General features: G+C 35.6%; 1 protein-coding gene across 15 annotated transcripts in view; it reads right to left on the bottom strand.

Moving 5' to 3' along the window:
- Positions 1-18,439, bottom strand: part of PPP1R9A (protein phosphatase 1 regulatory subunit 9A) — a 330,692-nt gene that overhangs the window by 42,114 nt on the left and 270,139 nt on the right. For all 15 annotated transcript variants that reach the window (XM_045494829.1, XM_045494836.1, XM_045494827.1 and 12 more), the window contains 3 exons: positions 15,715-15,944; positions 14,114-14,210; positions 13,838-14,009 (listed from right to left, as the gene is read on the bottom strand). In XM_045494829.1, the coding sequence (XP_045350785.1) occupies positions 13,838-14,009; positions 14,114-14,210; positions 15,715-15,944 (499 nt within the window). The remainder of the gene's footprint in view (positions 1-13,837; positions 14,010-14,113; positions 14,211-15,714; positions 15,945-18,439) is intronic.

Below are 18,439 nucleotides of genomic sequence, written 5' to 3'. Positions count from 1 at the left end.
AATAGATATGCCGGTGCTTGGAAGAGGGACTGCTACATAAACACTCAATAAATGTATTTTACTGGCGTGGAAAGGCTAGCAAGATATCCTTACATGACTAAAGCAAGTTGTAGAACAATATGTACATTCATATTAAGTACTTAAAAAATTTTTTTTCAACGTTTATTTATTTTTGGGACAGAGAGAGACAGAGCATGAACGGGGGAGGGGCAGAGAGAAAGGGAGACACAGAATCGGAAACAGGCTCCAGGCTCTGAGCCATCAGCCCAGAGCCTGACGCGGGGCTCGAACTCACGGACCGCGAGATCGTGACCTGGCTGAAGTCGGACGCTTAACCGACTGCGCCACCCAGGCGCCCCTCATATTAAGTACTTTAAACAGAACAACATAAAATAATTTTCCAATGGTAAATATATGCATATGATTTAACAGAAAAAGAACTGTTAAAATACACTTCATACTGATGATGGTGGTTACCTTCAAAGAAGCTGTTAGATTTGGAGAGCTTGGTCAATGTAATTTTATCTTATTTGTAAATGTTAAAATGTTTGGTATCATATGTATTTTTTGCATTTATATATTACTTACACATTTAAAATTAGTAAAAAAAAAAAACACACATTCATTTTTTATAGACATCTTAATTCCATTCTAATTTTTTTTAAGTTTATTTGTTTATTTTGAAAGAGGGCAAGAGAACATGAGTGGGCTAGGGGCAGAGAGAGGAGGCAGAGAGAATCCCAAGCAGGCTCCCTGTTGTCAACACAGAGCCCGATATGGGGCTCAAACTCATCAATGGTGAGACCATGACCTGAGCCAAATTCAAGAGTTGGACACCTAACTGACTGAGCCACCCAGGTGCCCCATCTTCATTCCATTCTAATCTGAGAGCTCTAGTGTTTCAGGACTGAATATTCCCAGATGTTGTTATTAGCCCAGGAAACTTTGTCAAAATCCGGGCGATTATTAGCCTGCCCTGTGTGAGAAGGCTGGTCTTTCATGACATCTATGGAGACTGTTTGCCCGCATTGCTCCTTTACTAACTGCCAGATGATTTGGCCGGATGAAGGCCCTGTGGCTTAGCTTCCAGTTGCTACTTTGTTTTAGTATTGCACAGGGGAAGATGTATTGAATCGGATATGGTAATTTGAGACCAAGTTACAAGACCAACTTCATCTCTTATGACAGCACTTTACTTAAGAACCCACCCATGGCCAACTCTCACCCCGGACTCTATTAATTTAGTTGCTTTCCTTATAGTTGCTTAAAAGTTGATAAATTTTACACCCCAAGTACTATTTATGAAATTTTAGGAAGCTGATTTCTTCCAGTTTCAGAACAAGTAGTAGAAGATTAATGCTGTTTCTTAATCTATTAAGTAGGTCCGAGTTTACTGTTGTATCAACTGTACATTTCATTTGCTGATGTTTGAAAAATATTAAAGAATTACTTTTTTATACAGGTCATCTGTATGACCTTTGAAACTTAATAACTGAGTTATCTGTTTTAGTTTAATGCTTCTCCAGTGCAGTCTGATATCCAACTTTACCTTCTTCAGCTTATAGTTAACTTAGTTAGCTCCCTGTTCTCAAGAGGGCAGAGAAGTCTAAATTCTGTTGCCCCTGACTCCTTAGTAATGCCACTAGACTGCCCACAGAGATAGTGGCTATAATTCAGAAAAACAAAACAAAGCAAAAAAAAAAAAAAAAAAAAGCACCACCACCAACTATGTGAGATAACCTAAATCCCACCAAATATCATCTGCAACTCTTATAAGAGTCATTGGTTCCGAGACTATGAAAGGATCCAGAATTTATATTTAGGTAACAAGAAAAGGCATTAAATATCTTAGGATTCCTTTACTGTCAAACATCTTTAGAATCCGACAGAAAAGTACTAAAATTCAAAGAATTGTAAAATTTAATCAAATGGGCAAACTGGTTGGAACTGAGGCCTTCTGTGAGTAGAACCATGAGGTCATTTGCATTAAGCTGGGTCTAGGAAGGTGGGACATGTAAATGTCCTCTTCTTGAAATTATAGCATCTTTGACATAGCAACAATAAACAAGCTTCTGTGTTCTCACAGGGTGGCCTACAAAAATCTAACCAGTTTTCTCAGTCAAAAATCTCTGGATATACTTAGTAATCCCAAGCATGCTACATAGGCAACACCTCCCCCCAATTATATATCATGATATAATAGTTTCCTTGATTAGTATAAGAATTCAGATCTTATGCCTTTGGTAGGAAATAACCTCAATTACTTGAAATGACAGTTGCTGGCTTCCTTAATGGGAAAGTATCTTTCAACTACAGGAAGACTAATTGCGTACAGCATTAGAAGGTTTAAGAAAACTCAAAGGTTATGCTACTTGTAAGCATAATGTAACAGATGCATGAGAATTTAAGTACTTGCAAAGACTCTCAGTCACTAAGAACAGTAGTTAAAAAGGAAATCAAACATAACAAATTTGTAAATGCAATTTAAAATGTTTATAGGTGTTTAATTAGATAAGTTTATAAACAGGAACTAAATATTATTCAAAGATCCCTTAGTGATTTGCAAACCAAATTTAAAAACTTAAGGAACTAGATTTTTTATAATGTAGCTTGAATAAATCAAACATTAATTGTAAAACCAAAATAAATATCCAAGTGACTTTTTGGATGGTCATAAGGCCTTTACCGTCATCACAAAACTCACAGGCAATAGGGTTTTCCATGTACCTACGTTCTAATGTTTCTTAAGCTTCCTCATATGTCACATTTCCTGTAGGTTCTCAGACATAATTAGTGTACAGTATTGAGAGAGAAAATTATTTCATGTCCACTGGAATTCAGTCTTGACATTAGTGTCCTGCCTTAACAGAAAAAACCCTAAGGATTTAATAACTGCTGAAACAATACAGCTGGACGTTGTTCAGAGCCATACATGCAAGATAATCTTCTGGTCCTAATTCCAGAAATCTCTGTTCATTGTTTCGTTTTAATTTTAAAGATGCTGTGACACCCTGATTGAGCACGTCTCCCTCTTGGCTGGTAGATGGCTTAAGTGAAATCTGTGGCCCCCCCTGAACAAACCACAGGAGCCCACCAGCATGCACTGTATACATAAACCACTCGGGCAGCATATTCTTTTGCATCCTCCCATCCGGACTTCCCAGGCTGTTTTTCACAGTTATTTTTACCTCAGCATAACTGTACATTATCTTCCAGTCTATGTGATGAGAATTTCATGGTGAACCAGAGCACTGTCTATAAAATGTAAGAAACACTTCAGGATACAACTATCTTGTCAAGTTTCCCTGAAAAGGTGCTATATCTCACATTTGAGTTAAAACTATCATGGGGCACCTGGGTGGCTCGTCGGTTAAGCAGCCGACTTTGGTTCAGTTCATGATCTCACAGTTCATGAGTTCGAGCTCTGCATCGGGATCTGTGCTGACAGCTCAGGGCCTGGAACCTACTTTGGATTCTGTGTGTGTGTGTGTGTGTGTGTGTGTGCGCACGCGCACGCGTGTCTCTGCTCCTCCCATGCTTGCTTGCTTTGTGTCTCTGGGGGGGGGGGGGGCGGGGAATGAATAAACGTTAAAAAATTAACAAAACAAAATGGTCTTTACTTCCAGAAGATCATAATCTACCCTATAGTTTGATTCCAAGCAAACAAAATTTAAAAGTCAAAATATAAAGCAGTCTGCTTTTCCTACAATGGATAGAAAACTACTAAGCTTAAGCTCTTTCTGACAAAATAACTTGTTTTCTTCAAAACAACTTCAGATATCTTCTAGTACGAATGCATACCTCACTGGATTGAAGGGTCTGGTGACTTCTGTGAACTTATAGAGAGGCGGTGAGAAATAGGAACCAAGGAGAGTTGTCATTTTGCAACTGAATACCTCCTTCTGAATGCCTCCTTGATTTGGCAACAAAAGTCTTAATGACTTACACAAAGACAGATGCAAAACTTGCAAAAAACTAGACAGGCAATTTAGGTGCTTTGCTTTTTGATTAAGAGAACAGATTTTGGCTCTAATGATATGCCAGAAAACAATCAATAAGTATTGATTTCTCATTCATTTGGCTTGTTCATTAAAATTTTCCATAGTGATTTACCGGGAATGTTCACTCTTTAATTAGTGCAACTCAATAATATTTCATGGTCAAAATTATTTATTGGGGATTAAAAGTTGCTGAAAATGATTTGTTCAGGAAAAATGAAAATGATGAAAGTTTACCAAGAAATTATATCTGTATGCATGATAAAAACAAGCTTGAATCCACTCCAGAATTCTCTCCTGCTCCAATTTAGAACTAAACAATGTGACAGCATGGAATAATTACCTCATTGCTCTGTATCTAATGCTCTTGTAGAAGACACTCCTGATAATGTAGTGCAAGCATTCACTTTCCTTTTAATGACTTTCCATTTAATGAATTCTGGCTTTAATCATGCCTTTAACCTTATTTTAAGATCCTGGGTTCCAATGCTAAAAGTGAATGCTTAATGTACTCTCGGACTCTGTTAGAAAATAAATCAAATGTGGTAGGGGTCTAGCCCGGATTCATATCCACAGGTATCTGAAAAGAGCCACTAACATTGAGGGCTAAGGGAAAGGCAAAAAGGACAAAGACAACATATGATTACAGCCTCAGGATAAAATGATTTCTTGGAGGAGTCCAGTGACCTTAGGAACCTCCTTATTGTTGTAAATGTCTGCTTGGTGTTGGCTTTTTCCCCCTTATTAAGCCTTAAATTTTATAAGTCCCCAAAAATCTTTTGTGGTTTTCCTCATTCTTCCCTTTCAATTATGCTACTTAAAAAGTTCTCCTTTAAAATATCTTATTTACATAAAAATTATACCATATATGTAAGTCATATAGAAAAAGAAGGAAAAAGACACCCATGTTCCTACCATCAAGCCTAAAAAATAAAATTAGTATTTTTGAAGCCCTCTCTATGCCTCATTTCTAGTTGTAGCCCCTGTTTTTTCTCCTAGTTATTTCACAAAAGTATTTCGCTGATTGAGCCACCCAGGCACCCCTGTCTTTTGGTACACATTGCAAGAACTTCTGAAAGCATATATACATGTAGAAGTAAACTTAGTGGGCCACAGACTTGGCCTACCTTCCATTTTACTGGATGATACCAAACTGCTTTAGCAAAATAGTTGCATGAGTTTTCTTTTGTGCTGGCTATCACATATTACCGTGAAATTTTATATTTGCAAATCATTTTATTAAAAAAAATTTTTTTTAACGTTTATTTATTTTTGAGAAAGGGAGAGACAGAGCATGAACAGGGGAGGGTCAGAGAGAGGGAGACACAGAATATGAAGCAGGCTCCAGGCTCCGAGCTGTCAGCACAGAGCCCGACGCGGGGCTAGAACTCACGGACCGCAAGATCATGACCTGAGCCGAAGTTGGACGCTCAACCGACTGAGCCACCCAGGCGCCCTGCAAATCATTTTATTTTTTACTAATGAGATTGAATGCTTACCAAAGTCTACTTTTCTTTTTTTGTGAATTGATTGCTTATGTATTTGTCCATTTTTCTTTTATGTTAGTTGTGTTTTCCTATGATCATTGTGAGTTCTGAGCATATTCTGGATAACACTCTTTTCCTTAAATGGGCTACAAATATATTCTCTCATTTTCTGGCATCTCTTTCCATGTTCTTTATAAAGATACTATAGTGTCTTTCAATGATCAGGTTTTCTTAATATAACTGTGGTCAAATTAATAAATTTTTCTTATGATTTGGAATTTTTGTGTTTTAAATCATATACACATTCTCCTACATTTTCTTCAAAAAGTTTGAAATACTGCCTTTCATATTTGAGACTTTAATCCATTTGGAATCTATTTCATGAATGATAGGAGGTTGGATCCAATTTTATTTTTTTTCCATGTAAATGGTCGATATTCTCAGCACCATTTATTAGTCCATCCTTTCCCCACTATTCTTCAGTGTCAGTTCTACATTAGTCTCAAATTGTCATGAATGGGTCAGTTTCTGGACTCTACTCTGTTGTACTGATCTATTTGTCAATTACTGAGACTACACCACTACCTTAATCACTTTTACTTTATAATGAATCTCAGCATCTGAGAGAACAAGCTCCCTCACACTATCCTTCCTCAAGTATATCCTGATTATTCTGGGCCAGGCTCTTCCTCCATACACATTTTAGAAACAATTCACCAGGGCACCTGGGTGCCTCAGTCAGTTAAGCAACTCAGATCATGATCTCGCAGTTCATGAGTTCGAGTCCTGCGTCAGGCTCCTTGCTGACAGCTCAGAGCCTGGAGCCTGCTTAGGATTCTGTGTCTCCCTCTCTCTCTGCCCCTCCCCTGCTCACACTCTGTCTGTTTCTCTCTCTCTCAAAAATGAATAAATGTTAAAAAAAAATAAAAAACAAAAAAACCCCAAAAAACTTGCCAAGTTCCAAACATCAAAAACAAAGCCCTGTTCAAATTCTCAACAGAACTGAATGAAACCTATAGGTTAATATGGCATTATGGCATGTTTACAATATTGAGGTTTCCTAACTCTTCCAATTTATATAGGTCTTCTTGAATGTCTTATCGTGGGTCTTGAGCTTCTTTTGCTAAATTTATACCGGCTACCTTATACTTTTTGTTGCTATTTTAAATGGCTTGTACAAAAATAACATTTTCTGTTTGTTAGAATTAACGGATATATTTAATGATTCTTGGAGGCATCCATCCTGCTAAACTCTTATTAATTCTAAAAATCTGCATTCTTGAACATTTTTTATGTATTCAATTTTATTATCAGTGAATAATAATAATTATGCTTCTTTCTTTTTATTCCTTACATCTTTTACTTCTTTTGCTTGTCTGGTACTTACTAGGACAACACTGAATACAAGAGGTCATAGTACATTAAGCAGTGAAATGTTAACAGTATTCTTAATTTTTTTAAAGGAAATTCTTGATTTTAACATTTCACCACTTAATCTGATGCTTGATAGACTTGTTAGCTTCACATATCAAGTTAAGAAAGTTCTAGTTTAATAAACTTTTGATCGTGAATAAATGTTCAACTTCATTAAATGTCTTCATCTAAGAAGATGATTATGTATGTTTCTCCTCTAAATACAAATACAAATACTATATACAAATATATATAAATGTATATAAAATACATTTCTGGATTCAGTATTTATCTCTGTGAATAAGTAGGGTGTTTGTTTGTTTGTTTAATGATGAGAATCCTGGCCAGCTAGTGGGTATTTACTCTGCCTACCTTAGAGTAGAAAAGGAACTCTATTCCAGAACAAAACTGTGTTACACAGCTTAAGTCTTATAAAAATATATTAACCCCATCTGCAGCTTAACTGTTTGTTAAATATACAGACCTGTAATCCATTAGTTACATAGAAAACCATACCCTAGGAATTTGCCAAGGTGTATAAACTCTAACTTATTGCCACTCAGTATTTATTAAAAGCTCATTTAAGAACTACGACACCTGTAGTGTATAAAAAGAATTAAAAAAACCCCAAACCCCAACTTTTTGAAGAATTTTATTAACTCTTTACTCAGTAATGCAGGTCACACTCCAACTGCAGAAGACTTTTTTTTTTTAATTCTAGTATAATTAACATACAGTGTTATATTAGTTTCTGGTGTTATGAAAGATATTTTTTTTATATCCAATTGCAGTAGGGACTCATTCCCCTAAAAAATAATTGTTTGGACTTCACATGGAACCAATAAATGGATTGTTTTTAATAAAATAAGGAAGAACTAGCAATACAGCTGGCAAATATCAAATATTCAAATTTAAAATACTGGTTATAAGGGAGAGTCACCAATATTCTTTCATGTTCATAAATTCTGTCATCATTTAAGAGAATGTTTTTAATCATACCAATAAAGTCTGAGGATTAAAAAAAGAATCAGTTGAATGGGAAAAATATTAATGAATATTCAGGACACGTTCTTCTGCAAATATTCTAAACTATATCTGTAGGTATCCACAAAAAGAAGAAAAGTTAATATAAGAAAAGAGTAAATTGGAGAAAAACATCTGCACTTGACTAACCCAAAAGAAAGCAAGAAAGCAGATAAAAATAACAAGGATGTTTTTGTTAGATTACAAACAAATAGTAAGAGCTTAGATTTAAACTCAACATATAAGTAAATAAATAACAACTTTCTAAATGCATCTTAAAAATAAAGAATTGGGAAAATTTAAAGAGATTGAGAAATTGTAATAAAAAAAAAAAACAACTATATGCTGTTTACAAAAAACACTGAAAGTACACAGTAGAAGAAAATGATATACCATACAAACACTAACCAAAAGACAGCTGATATAGGTCTTTAAATATAAGACAAAGTAGATATTAAAGTGAATTACCAAAAATAGAGACATTCTCTGAAGATCAAAGGTCAATCTGTCAAAGAAGATACGACAATTCTAAAGTGTATGTACCTACTAACATCATCTCAAATGTATAAAGCAAAACTGACAAAACCAAAAGAAACCAAAACAATTATAGGGTGAGATTTTTTTTAACATTCTCTCTCAGTAATACATTCTAGAAGTTTTAAACATGGTTACTAAATTTGTCTGATATACATTAAAGAGCACCTGAGCACCACACTAGATTAACAGCTAAGTACTGTCATGTCTTATTCATCCTCTCCCCAATAATTTAAATTAGTTTTACACAACACTACATTATATATTTGTGTGATGCCATTAGTCTAATGTTGAAGGCCACTGTGTGAAAATGTCCTAATAACAATCACCAATTAAGGATGTTATTAATATTATCACTTTTGCATTTTGCATTTATCTTAGGAACACTGTGAATGATGTAATGAACAAAGGTTTCCCCCTTTCCTTCTGACAACTAGAAAGCTGAGAGCCAGGTAAAAGGCCTTGCCTCAGAAATACTATAAGCATGGTATAAATACCTGCAGTATTTCTGGTTCCACTCTTTCTTCACCCTTATTGTTCTTTCTTATCTTGCCACTATCAATTTATCCAATCCTGTCATATAAAGGTGTCTCCCCAAGTTACTTCTAGACAATATATGAATGAAGTATAAGGATAAAAACACATGGGTAAAAAAGGTAGATACTCTTAATGGCATCTGGTTACCTGGCTCTTCCTGATAAAGACTTTATTTAAATCAGAGTACATTTCAAAGAAGTGATTGAATTCAGAGAAATCAGATTCCATGCAAACCAATAAGCTAACCTCTGTTTCACAATAAGCAAATATATGTGGGTGGGGCCTGATGATCAGAGAATTGACTGGCTTGAATATCTAAGCAGGCTCAGAGTTCCACTGACATGTCCACAAGGCCTAGGTTTCAGACCAAGCGTCCTGGGTCCATGATTCAGGTGCAGACTACCATCTTAGGGATGTACTTTTAGGAAATCTAGAGCTTTATTGCAACAGTCAAACCATTTTGTGGAAAAAGTGTAAAAGAAAGGAGAGGAAGTGAGAAGGTATTATTTTCATATCCTTATACTCCTTTATCCAGGATATACTTAAATTACCTGGAAAGTAGCTGATAAATTTTTTTTAAAGACACCCAGGTTTCAGTAATTAATTCCAGATACAATTTATGCTGAAAGTCTAGACTTTCTTACAATCTGCCATATTGCACCTTCAGTCCATTTCTTCCGTGTGAAGAAAAAGACTTCTGGCACAGTTCTTATTAGAGCTACGGAATGGTAAGTAACTAAAGAACTATGAATAAAACGCTTTATATAATCTCCCATGTTTACACTTTAGGGAAAATAACATTCAGTGTTCTCTAGTGGCCCAACGGTTGAGTAAGTGTGTATGAGAAAGAGGAAGCATTTGGTAGTAACACCCAAAATTCACAGGGATACTTGAACTACGTTTACAAACCTATAAGTGACCCAGTTCCTGTTATGCCTCCAAAGTATCAATGGGTCATGGTGCTTACAGAAACAAGTATGAATTCTTCTTCAGGTATTCAAAGCCTACTTTTAGTCCAAGAATACCCTGTAGCATACCTTTAACCTCAGGTCTCATTCTTTAACATAAAGTCTATGAATCAGAAAAAAAAAAAATCATTCTAATTTTATTCATTTTTTCCCTTTTCTTCAAACTCCTTCTCATCTCTTAAAATGTATCTTGTATGTATTTGTCCTATGCCAAATACTTAACCTTCTCCATCCTTTATCCTATAAGTTACATGCCTTGTTGTATAGTTAGCAGGGACAAACACTGTTCTTTCTACCCCGGAGCCATCTTTCTTCTCACTAGTCAGTATGCCACTAGGCTTTCAGGGTTCAAAATACTTTTCTAAAGGTATCAAACTTACTTTTAACCTCTCAAGGAAGGATAATCATAATCTGCCTTCATATGTAACTTTTATCAATTAGTTTTAGTCTTTCTTTCATTATCTCTATGGAATATGCATAAACTTTCACAAAAGAGCCTTTGAAATATTTGAAGATGAAAACAGTTTCATCTTAAGGATCCTGGAATTTCTGAAGTGCAGGAAGCGCATGTCGTTAAAGTGATCTCCAGGGAATTTAATCAAACTAGGACTACAGCCCTTTTCTACCAAGATCTCTCTAACATGACTGTTCTCTGCTCTTATTCTAATCCTGACTTAAAAACCTGGATAGTCACAGACATTTCTAGTCACTAAGGGCCCTTGGATACATGGTAGAGAACTCTTACATAGACCAGCACTACTGAGGCACTAAGACATGACAAATACAAGAGGTGCCTGGGTGGCTCAGTTGGTTAGGCATCTGACTCTTGACTTCAGCTCAGGTCATAATCTCATGGGTCATGAGTTCAAGCCCCACATCTGGCTCTGTGCTGATGGCAAGGAGCCTGCTTGGGATTCTCTCTCTCTCTCTCTCTCTCTCTCTCTCTCCCTCTCCCCCTCTCTGCCTCCCCCACCACCTCAAAATAAATAAACTTAAAAAAAATAAAAAGAAATGACTAACATAAAACAAGGCAGGAGGGCAAAATAATTACTTTTCATGTCTCAGAACACAAGAAAAATAATGCTTTTATTTAATAAATAAGTGCTAATTAATAACTTAATAATTAAGTAATAATCCTTAATAAGGATTTGTCATGGCTCCTGGTGAAAAGAACTGTTCTATTTCTTTTATGTATTATGATAAGAAAAATGTATTAGAGGATATTAAGTTACGGATTTGTATATATATTCTATCAAAATTTTAATGAGATACTTGGATAGGCTTGGTTTATAGAGAGAAGCACACAAATGGCGCTCAAATAGAACTGTAACTGGTAAACTTCTGCATGGCCTGAAAACGATTTTATCACTTACAATACTTCAATGTTGAGAGTCATGTAATTAATCCCTCCTCATTTGGGAAGCCCATTCCTGGAAGAACATGAGTCCTGTGAAGAAATGGCTGCTTATGTGTTCTTCCTTTCCTCCTCCTCCTCCCTTTCTGCCTCCTTCACTCTCTCCTTCTTTTCTCCTTCTTTCACTATTTCATTCTAACATAATTTATCATTGACTTTAAATGATAATCCTTTTACTTCGCTGAGCTGCCTTAAGGCCTAAAAATATGCTAAAGCACTCACCCTATCAATAAAACACTCCAGTGCTCAGAAAGCAAGTCAGAACTGGACAGTCCACAGGAAGTGGGGAGAAAAGACCCTGTATTTAAGGGGCAGAAACTAACAGAACTGACGGCAACGGCTGTACCTATCTTGTTGCAGAAAGGTGGGGGAGGGGGCAGGGGGGGAGCGTGGATCTTGAAATGTCAAATGGCCTGTGTCAGGTCTGCAGTTTACTTCCTTTTCCAAACCTCTAGGTCTTCAGCGTTCCCTAGCAACAGACGCAAAGGATCAATTTAGAAAAGTGCTTTCCAGAGCATTCCTATCTAGCTACTGACCAAGCCATTTTAGTTTATGTGATCAAGCAATTGAAATTCAAGGAGATTTATCACTGACTGTCCTCGGCAGCAAAACTGGAAGAGCGCCGCTTGATATGTATGCTGCTAATGTCTAAGATGACTGATTCTACCTCAACCGCACAAGCATGGATTGGTTTCAGTAAGAATTAGTAGTCTCTGCATCTCACTGTGAACCGACAGTGTTGCTAGGGAAACTGATAATTATGTGGCAAAATGGAGGGTGTAGAATAGGAAAAGGGTTCAGAAGAAATATAAGGTTTTGATCCAAAGCAGCGTGTTAATAGTATAGTTTGTTTATCTTCTGTAGTCACATAATTTAATAAATAACATTAATTATATGTTTGAGAAGAGACAGATTTCTGAATTGAAAGAAATGAACAGAAATGAATTGAACATTGGAAAACTACTGGTTACTGATCATACTTGGTGCATGCCACAGTAGAAATACATGTTTGCTACAAACTACAATTTAATTAAAATACTCAAAAAGAAACTAATTTTTTTCTGGCATTTGTCTTTAGAAATCAATCTTTATAGAGTTCCAGATACAAAAACCAGAATCCTATAAAAGCTCTAATAAATTTGCTTTCATTCACCTCAGGGACTAAGTCATATAACCTCAAAACACATATTGGTGTGAAGAAAAAAGATGCGTTACTATTTTTATATTATACAGAGTAAAGCCAACCCAGAGACGCTGAGTGACCTTCCCGAAGACACACAGGTCTTCGGTTAGCGGTGATGCTGGTGCCTAATACTCCTCTTAGAGCTGCCCAAGAGGCGTCGTGTGCACGTCATATTTTATCAAGGGAAAGCCTCGCAAAAAGATATAAATGCAGTAAATTGGTCTCAAATCTCTAGATCTCACTCTGAAGGAAGATGTCCAACACTTTTCATTTTTCATGGCTACGAGTTTAGTTCTAAAAGTTCATTAACTTGTGTTAATGAGCACTTGTGTATCAGGAAAGTCTCGTTGGAGACATTTTAATATGTGAGAAAGATCATCAAAGAATTAAATAGGTCATTAGTGACAGTTTTACTGCATGGCAAATCACCGACTGTAAGCTGTCTGTCCTAAGATGACAATGCTAATTCACAACATTGTTTTATTTTCGCTTTTTCCAAGGACCACTAGGTACAAACTTTAAAAGATGAAACCAAAGGTTTTATATACTCCTGTGTATTTATCTTGATAAATTCTTATACATTTTCTAATTTATAAATATACCACAAATATTAAAACATTCATTCACATTCATATACACACAAACTACGTATGGGTGTGTGTCTGCGCAAGAAAGTAAGTGACTGATTTATGGTAGGTATGTAAAACACGACAAACATTTACAACAGAAAATGTTTCCAGCGTTTCGATCTTATTTGGTCTTTGACAGGAAAGAATGGGAAGTGTATATAAGGACACCAAGGTAAAAGCATAAAACGATACAGAACTTCTTGACTCAATGAATTCCAAGTACCAATGAATTCCAAGTACCAGAAGTAGGTAATCAGCCTTCTGATGTTAGGAAAAAGATCTTCATTCTAATAACTTAAAAATCGTAAGCTTTACTTATTAATACATAAGTAGTATAGCTTCACCCAATGGGGCGAACTATCATTTTAAGGTAGTTTATTTTTTTAAGGTAGTTTATTAAGTCTATCAATTTTATGATGGTTAAAAACACTTGGCTTGCCTTAAGTTTCAATTTTGTTATTTCCTTACATGAAATCATTGAGTTTTGATAAAACAAGAAAGAAATAATAGGTTCTTATTTTGATAAACCTTTTTTTCTTTCCCATGGCAGAAAAGATTTTTCAACTTTTAAATCTCTGGGAAGGAAAAAGAAGAATATAAAGCCAAATTTTACAGTCATTAAAAACAATTTTTGCGGTAGGTTAAACAAACCTTGACTTAGGCCATCTTGACAAGATGTCTGCTTGACATCCAAGTTCTCCATGGTATCTCCTTTAGAGACTTCACCAAGAGATGTTCTTCTCTCAAAGATGTTGTTGTTATTGTTAACTTGAGTCCCATTTTGCTTCAGTAGTCTGAACACCTCAGCTTCCAAATCTCTAATCTAAGGGAAAAAAAAATCCATCCATGAAACTCTAAGCCAGCACTCCTCTCCAAGTACTAAGTAAAACCATCCTATTCCTTAGTAGTCCCAAGCACATAACTCACCCGTACTTGCAGACCTTGAACTTCCACAAGATGAGCTTTTTCCAAATCTTCTATTTTCTTTCTTTCTGCTTCCTGTCTTTTGATGAAATCAAGTTCTCTTAAGAAGAAAACAAAAGATCTGATTGCATCAGATACCCAATAAATGAGGAAACATGGGAACATTCTTATTTGAAGCAATAAATGGCACAGTGGGATAAATAACTGGACAGCTATTTAAATAGACAAAACTCAATCATAGTTAGAAAAAAAAGGTATCTAGTAATGAAAGCAAATAAAATATTTTAATGGATCTCAAAGTAAGGAAAAATGCTTTGAATCTGCTTACTGTGATTTTCATTTGTAACTCCTGACTCTAGAACACCCAGACAGGTCTAGAGAGAAGCTACTGGACTAATGACCCACCTTGGGTAAGTTTAGTGGAGATAATTACACGTCATGTAGTTATAATTCCACACTTACAAAGTCATATGCTTAGTAAGCTGATAGAACTGGATGGTAAGAGTTTACAAAAGATAATTATAATTTTCCTTCTGTGAATGACAGTGGTGAAGGGTTGGGTGGGTCAAAAACACCGCAAGGGGGAGGAGGGGAGCTGTCGCCTACACACCTGAGGATAATATGGGGAGAGGGAGAAAATATCTCCATTTTGAGAGCCTGGACTACAACCTGAAAATTTGGCAATGCTTGTTATAAGGTTGTTTCATGAAATAAAATTAGGCATAATATTTTTGGCAAGAAGGGTTAAAATAGTGATGTACTGAATTCATGATCACAAAGGGTAATTTCTCCCTTTTTAACAAACATTTTATAGCAATCTCCTTTAAATATTAAAAACATTCTTTCTGTGATAGGAAATGACAGAGACATTATGCATCTTATGCATACACTTAGCTTCTAAGGCTTGGCGTGGGGAAGGGTACCGGCACTGCTTTTTGTTGTTCTAACTGGCCAGAAGTAAACTGTTGAAAAAATTCCGTAAAAATTTCCCTGAAATGACACCAAAATCCAACAGAGGGAAGCAAAGCAGCATGAGTGTGGAAAGAGCTGTTGAAATGCAAAAGCAGAGTGTAGTGCCGGGACTCTCCTTCTGCAGGGGACTGAGGCCCTTGTGTTTTCTCTCCACAGCTGAGAAAGAGAAAATGGCAGGGCAGGGGGTCTTGCTAGTCAGTATTGACACCATCTGAAGTGGGAAAATTCTGCAGTTACTGATTCTAACAGAGACAGAAGCAGCCTCATCAAGGCCCAGTTGCTGCTCTCTCTGTATGTACGGTGGGTGTGCGTGACTTCAACTGGGCTTCTTGCTTCCTGGTCACAGAGTTGTTTCGAAAAGGACAGAAATTTAAATGTTTTCATAGTTACTAGGAATGACTACCAAAAAGAAATCCAGAGATAACCGACTGCCAAAAAACTGTAAAATAAACAAAATATTATCTTACATGAAAACACCATAGAAGTGATTTCCAAAACTATGCTTTCTAACTATGCTTCTTAAAGGGATAACCACGATTATTTTTTCTGTTCTACTAAATGTTACAAAATGATGGGATATACACCTTCTTTAGATGCACACATCTATTCTTTAGTCATTAGAAGCTGCTTACTTTTGTTGAAAATCCTTGATCAATTTCTTTGCCTTGTTGTATTTCTTCTCCAAGGCCTGATACTGGCTTTGAGTTTCTTTGAGGTGCTCGTTCACCGTGTGGCATAACGTCTGAGCCTCAATCCAGTAACTCTCCAGCTTCAACATTCTCTCTTTATTTTCTTCTATATTCTGTTGGAGTTGGGTTTTTTCTAGTTCCCACCTCACTTTCTCATTTTCTGCTGCTTGCAGCTGGAGAAAGCAAATGTCAAGATAAGGATAATCTGGGTATTCTGTAGCAAAAATCCTTCATGTCTTTATAGTATGTTTTCAATTAAGTTCTACTGTCACATATACTTAATCATCTAGAACCTTGAGATGAGAAGAGCAAGTCGTATTTGCAGCATTTCAGAAATTATAAAATGGTAGCCTTGAAAATTGAAATGCTTGCCCAAGGTCACACATCTGATAAATAATACAGCCTGGATTTGATTTCAACTCCCATGATCTTTCCATCATACGATGTGGTTTGAAATTCTATGAACAGTAAATAAATAACGTTTTAGAGTCTGACTGATTCTATCCGATGAACTTCAGTGTACTTTCTTTTAGAGGTTTTTTCTTCATATAATTACATATAAAAAAATTAACTAAAAAGCGAAAGGGGGAGAGGCATGCTGAGAAGGAGAGAAGGGCAAAAGTACAGTTTGGCCTAATAGTTATGAGGGGAGGAGGTGTCTCTGGAGTCATTCAGTCTAGAGTTGAATCCCAGCTCTGCCATTATTGTTGGCCTTTAAACCTTAAGCAGCTAATTCAAGTTCTCTAAGACTCCAGTATATTACCTATAAGACAGAACTGTGATGTAACACAACGCCATACTTGGAACCGCTCCTGGCCATAATCTGATAAATGTTAGTTATCTTCACTTCGTTTTTATCCCTTTTAATAATATGATGGCATCCTTTATTTCAATTGACATGAACATAGTCTGTAGCTCATTATTCTGCTGACAGTGTTCTGAATTTCCAAAGCCTTATAAGCTACAATTTGCATGAAAGTATAAAAGATACTGAAAGTAAAAATATAAATTATTGCTGAATGATTTTAAATCCCTCCTATGAAACAGAAAGGAAGCTTTCTGTGTTTCTGCTTCCAGGGACTCTTAGGAATAAGATAGTAAACTAGTCCAACCCCCTTATTTCTACAGAAATTCAAGTCTGATCGGTTAGGTGAGGGGTCAAAGGTCATTTATTCACAATAACTGACCTTTAAACTAGTGCTTCACCTATTTCACATGCTTCTTCTCAAATTCAAAAGGATGCGGAGTTATTATCAACTAACAATTTTCAAAATCTAAGACATCCCCAAACCATACCACATTCAGCAAATACATATATATGTATATATATGTATATTTTAAACTATATTGACAAAACAGATTACAAAGTCAAAAATAAAAATATTTCAAAATTAGGAATTCAATTTTCAACATGGATATAAAGAGTCATAGTAAAATAAGCTATTATAAATATTACATGCCAATATAATAAAGAACAAAATACAAACTTCTTATTTATAGGATTTTCTAAATTAAATGTTTTTGGTCTAACATATAAGCTTTGTTAAAGCACTTACAATCCACAGGGGAAATCTTTCCCCCTCATTATAACCGGCAATTTTAAAAAAGTCTATTCTTCCATTCTGTGCTAAGAAACAACAGCAATTTAAAATAGGACTAGGTTTTTACTGCATCTTTTATTAAGCAATGTTTTGTATTCAAGTTGTTTATTTATCAACCACTACTAATTTAAAAATGATTATTCACAGAGCTTGGCTGACACCATGAATGATGTATAGACATGTTTTGACTAAGGAGCTACAGAGTTATTAGCTGAGAATACCATTTAACCAAAATAGCCCTGCTAATTCATCTCCATTTAAAACACATGGAAAAAACAAAATAAGTGTTCAGCGTGAACAGGAAAACAGATCATTAGTGGTGAGGGAGAAATCATGTCTTAAGTTTTAAAGGACCATAAAAACAATAAAGAATATCATTTTAAAAGTAATTCAAAAACATTTTTAAATCTTTGAAATGACATATTTGATAAAATTAGACACAATTCTAGTAATTTACAAGTACCTTATAATTCACCAACTAAACATGCCCTTTTGAATCTTGTATTATTTCATATGTAAACTAAGAATACATACTCCCTTTATCAAGAACTGTTTTTTTCCCACAAATTTAAATAATACAAACTAAACTTGTCTAAAAATTTCCAGGAGCATCTGGCACCTCAAGTCAATTATTCACATTTTGTATTAAATTCCATAATATTTAATTAATAGAACTGGAATTTTTTTCCATGAAAAAGAATGTGTTACATTAAAATACATTGTCTCTGATGAATAAGCTAAAAATAAATAAATGATTAAACCTACTTAAAATAAGATAAATAAAGAGAGATACAACCTAAGAGCTTGGATGATAACAGTATAATTAGCGGTCAAATGTAATTCGGACGCTAGAACCTTTAACAATATTTAATCTTTGAGGAAATCTCAGAGGGAACCGGCCACATATGTGCAAATATGTAAATATGTATTTTTAAAATACTGTGCTCTTTTCACGGAGGGAGTATGGTGACACTTGCCCCCTCGGGGTAGGTGTTCTCGCTGGCCGGTTTGTCTACCTATCTAACAGTGGAAATGAACCTCTCACATCTGTACTCTTTCAAATGCAC

This window comes from Leopardus geoffroyi, chromosome A2 (assembly GCF_018350155.1).
Source record: "Leopardus geoffroyi isolate Oge1 chromosome A2, O.geoffroyi_Oge1_pat1.0, whole genome shotgun sequence".
Classification (NCBI taxonomy): Eukaryota; Metazoa; Chordata; class Mammalia; order Carnivora; family Felidae; genus Leopardus; species Leopardus geoffroyi.
The sequence above is the reverse complement of the archived record's forward strand: the minus strand, read 5'-3'. Positions and strand labels throughout refer to the sequence as shown.